We start from the raw sequence: 4,544 nt of genomic DNA, 5'->3' as shown, positions 1-4,544 counted from the left end.
CTGGCTCTTTGTCTTTCTCCTGAGCTGATGGTGAGTCTGGGGATGGAAGCTCAGGGCTCAGAGGAAAGAGAGGAGGGCCTGGTGCCCAGATTGGACCAGGGCCGAGGTCCTCGTTTGGGGCCGCCCCTGGGGACTTTTTGTGGCATCGGGACTGGGGCGTACGTGGAGACAAGGCGCCCGGCGTCCAGCTGGGCGCAGGGCCAGGGTGCTGCTGAGCCTCCTACAGAGGACAGGCCGCCCACCCCAGAGGTCCGCAGAGAGAGGAGAGGCAGGGTGTGTTCACGGGCGCCCCCAGGGCACGAGGTGAAGGGTCCAGTCAGCCTCGAGTGGACTGTTCTCCAGCCAGAGATGGGAAGACTCTGGGGTGGGGTGGGGTGGTCACAGAGCAGGGGCTTGGATTCAGGGCTGAGTGTCTGCTGTCCGCGGCGGTGACCAGGTCCCGCCGTAGGCCTGTGGCTGAGAGAGGGATGCGGGAGCATGTGGGGGCCCCAGAGCCCAGCGACTAGGCGGGGCCTTTCCAGCACTGGGAACCCCCCAGAGTTAAGGTAGCAGCCCGGAGCGCAGCATGAGCCCTGGGGCTGGCTGGTGAGGACCATCAGGGCTGGGGTCGAGGGCGAGAGCGCTGGTTCTCAGAGAAGCTCAGTCCGTTCCGTTCAGTCGCTCATCCTGTCCAACTCTTTGCAACCCCATGGATAGCAGCACGCCAGGCTTCCCTGTCTGTCACTAACTCCCAGAGCTTGCTCAAACTCATGTCCGTTGAATTGGTGATGCCATCCAGCCATCTCATCCTCTGTCAAATGACAGACAACATTCATCTGTTGTCAGAGAAGCTCAGACAACACGAAATTTAGAGCTGGCCGATTTCAGGGAGCGTAGCTAGAAGCCAGGGAAAGCACAGGGAAAACCACGCCCTCGCCTGCACCTGGAGAGTGGAGGCCTGGAGGCAGCGGTGCTGGAGGGCTCGGGAGGCCCGGCTCCCCAGGGCACAGGGGGGAGGATGGGGCCAGAGTGGAGGCCTGGAGGGGCAGCGGCTGCCTGAGGGCTCGGGAGGCCTGGCTCCCCAGGGCACAGGGGGGAGGATGGGGCCAGGGGGGAGACTTGGGGAGGACTGGGCACACAGTTCCAGACGCCTGGGGTTGATGGGGGCGCGTGGTCGGGAGAAGGTTTCTAACGGAACCCAGTTTCTCTTCGTTTAGGACGGGGAGCGGTAAAACCGTGTCCAACGTGATCACCGAGTCGCAGAACTCTGACAACGAGGATGATGATCAGTTTGTGGTGGAAGCCGCCCCGCAGCTCCCCGAGATGTCAGAGCTCGAAATGGTGGGTGAAGCGCCACACGCCGGGCCGAGTCCTCCCGCCCTGAGATCTGTGTGCACAGAGTTCTCCTCTGAAGTTTCAGTTAGTTTTCCGCCCTCTTTAACCCGGTCCCTCCCCTGATGAGATCCACGCGGGCATGGTCTTGGGATCTCAGCAAGCCTGAGCCTCCGTTTTCTCTGTTTTCTCTCCCACTCAGGCCCAGGCGGTGGAACTGGAGGAAGACGAGAAGCACGGTGAGTCGTGGGCCGCTGTGCGTGCCCCGGGGTGTGCCCTCTGTGCTCTGAAAGGGCCTGGTGACGTGAGCTTGGTCTGCCGCGGTTTGCCCAGGGGTCTGAGTAGCAGTAAAGAGGATGCCGTGGGCACCGATGCCTCCTTGGTGTGTGGTTCATCCTGGGGACGATGGAAGCCACTGGGGGTGGGGGCAGGACCTGGAGGTCAGCAGTGGGCAGCTGTGGAGATGACATCCCTTCTTACCCACACGGTTAGACCATGGGATTGGAGGACTCCTGAGGTTCCCCTCCAGATCGACAGTTCCGTAATACTGTTTTCTTCCCAAGCAGCGTCTTTTTTTTTTGCCGGCCACACCACGAGGCAAATGGGGTCTTAGTGCCCCATCGGGGATTGAAGCCCTGCTCCCTGTGTTGGGAGTGCAGCGTCTTCGCCCCTGTACCACGAGGCAGGTCCCCACAGTGTCTTCTTTTAGTTGAAACGTTTGTGAAGGCTGAGAGAGTAGTCTGGTGACCCTGGGCTGGCATGCAGCTCTTGCAGTGAGCGGTCGTCTTGTCTTACCTCCATCTCCACCCAAGGTGACCCCCTACTCCCCACACTTTTCAGGTCCTGGAGAGCATCATTTCTGCTGTAAGTGTGTGTGTTTTTTTTTTTTTTTTAAGAATAATGCCCATATTTCTATTATTGCCTATAAAAAGCAGTCATTCCTGCCTTTTATATCATCTAGTGCTTGTTTTTCCCCAGTTGTTTTGTGTTTGTTTCCTAGTTCTTTGAGTCAGAATCCAGGTAAGGTCCCTGTGTTTGCAGCTGACTGATCTAACTCTGAATTCTCTCTGTAGGATCCCCCTCCCACCCCATCCCACTTGTGATTTATCTGCTGAAGAGGCTGGTTGCTTGTCCTTTAAGGTTCCTCACGGTTGGGTGCTGCTTGTTACCCACCGTTGTCGTGGGTTTTTTTTCTCACGTTCCTCTGTTCCTATGAATTGGTTCTAGAGACCTGGTCAGATTCGGTTTGCTTGGATGAGAGCAGGCGGTGGTGGTGGTGTTGGCTCTTGGTCACGCCTGCTGTCTCTGTGCCCAGACGTGGGTCTCACTCTGTTACTCCGTGGGGGTTGTGGGGGGTGGCCTTCTCGTCCCCACCCCCCAGCACATTTTGGTTGGCGACTCCACCTTGTCAGGCTTTCCCTCCCCTGGTGTTTGCTGCTCCACGCTCCCCCTTTATTGATGGGTTTTCCTCACAGGGCATTTGTCTCCTGGCACCTTGAGGGCTGACTGATGAGGGCTGTGCTGGTGGTGATGGTGGTTTTGATGTCGTTCTGACGTCACGGCTTTAACGCGCTTGATGCGTTTTGCTTCAGTCCACCTAAGTTTTCTCCGTGTCCTCTGCCCGTGTTTGCCCAGTAGACTCTGAGGCTTCCTGGTTTCTGGTGGGACAAAGGTTTTAGGCTCTTTTGTGTACTTCCTTCCTGCCCCGTATCTCCAAGGAGCCTGGTCGCACGTCACTTTTGGGTTGGTTATTGCATCTAGGGGTTTTCTTACTTTTTCCTAAGAAAGTCAAATCCTGAGTTCATGTAGGTATTTTCACTTTAGACTTATGATTTATGTTTTCCCCAAGTTCTTTGATTTGTCCGTGGACATCTCTGCTCATGCCAGCAATTCTGGCTCCCAACACTTGCAGCCGTGTGTTTCTTTATCCTGCGTTTCACACACTCAGCGATTTTCAACTGCACTGCCAGTGGTTAACCGGAGTGGGGAATGGCAGCCCCCTCCCGTGTTCTTGCCTGGAGAATCCCATGGACAGAGGAACCCAGTGTTCTTGCCTGGAGAATCCCATGGACAGAGGAACCCAGTGTTCTTGCCTGAAGAATCCCATGGACAGAGGAACCCAGTATTCTTGCCTGGAGAATCCCATGGACAGAGGGACCTGGCGGGCTACAGTCCACGGGGTCGCTGAGAGTCGGACACGACTGAGCGACTAAGCACAGACAGCAGCAGTGGCTAACACCCGTGTGCCTACTGAGGACACGTCAGGGTGCTCCTGGCAGATCTGATTGCCTTCTGGTTCTTAGTAGCCGCCCCCTTAGGGAGCACAGCCAATGGCTCTGTTTTTAAGTGGTAAAATAACTCTTCTCTGTTAGGTTATACATACCGATATGATACTGCTACGTTTATAGTTTTCTTTTGCTTTCGATCTTTAGGGTTTAAAATTTTTGATTTAATTTTGGTTTATTAATGTAAAATAGTCACATGGTTCCAAGGTCAAACGTGCCAAACAAGGTATATTCAAATGATTTTTCATATGGTATTTATCTCATGACTAATCCTTTTTTAAAAAAATAATAAAAAAAGAGTTGATGCTCTTTCTTCAATATAAAGAAATATTAGTACTTAGTCTAAAACAGGCTGAAAGAGTCGCTTTGCTTTTTTATCTTGTAAAGAGTATTTGAAGCTGTTTCAGTATAGAAAGAGAAAGAATCTTAGCATTCATTCCTCCTCACCCCACCCGCACTTAGAGTAAGCTGGCTCCTTAGGGCAGAGAACTGCTTTAACATTAAACCACTGATTTCCAACAGGAGGACTTGTCAAAAAAATTCTGGAGACTAAGAAAGATTATGAGAAGTTGCAGCAGTCATCCAGACCTGGAGAGAAGGTAACGAAATGACTTCTGTACACACTGGCATTTAGCCTCTGTTTCACACATTTGCCTTCAAAGACTAGGTGCACCCTTTAGATCCTGTGACTATCGGTGACGTCAGTGGACATGTTTACAAGCCTCCCCCCGCTGCCCCCCAGTTGGCAGGAGAGGTGACGCGGGGCTCTGGGGGCCTAATGTCGCTCCTCTGCACCCACGTCTAGTCCCGTCCTGGGTGGGGTGGTGGCCTCCCTGGGCCTGCGCTGACCCCGTGCCGACCCCTTCCTGCCCGGCACGCCCCTTCTCCCTGCACAGTGGGGGCAGGCAGGCTATCCATCCGCGCGACCCCAGCTGGTGACAGAGCGGG

General features: G+C 54.5%; 1 protein-coding gene across 1 annotated transcript in view; it reads left to right on the top strand.

The window, feature by feature from the left end:
- TRAF3IP1 (TNF receptor-associated factor 3 interacting protein 1) overlaps window positions 1-4,544 on the top strand; it is a 57,163-nt gene that overhangs the window by 21,429 nt on the left and 31,190 nt on the right. Inside the window, 3 exon segments of the mRNA XM_010849548.1 lie at window positions 1,197-1,320; window positions 1,514-1,550; window positions 4,119-4,195. Of these exon segments, the coding sequence (XP_010847850.1) occupies window positions 1,197-1,320; window positions 1,514-1,550; window positions 4,119-4,195 (238 nt within the window).

Source organism: Bison bison, unplaced genomic scaffold (genome assembly GCF_000754665.1).
Source record: "Bison bison bison isolate TAMUID 2011002044 unplaced genomic scaffold, Bison_UMD1.0 scf7180017850926, whole genome shotgun sequence".
NCBI classification, from domain to species: domain Eukaryota; kingdom Metazoa; phylum Chordata; class Mammalia; order Artiodactyla; family Bovidae; genus Bison; species Bison bison.
The sequence above is the reverse complement of the archived record's forward strand: the minus strand, read 5'-3'. Positions and strand labels throughout refer to the sequence as shown.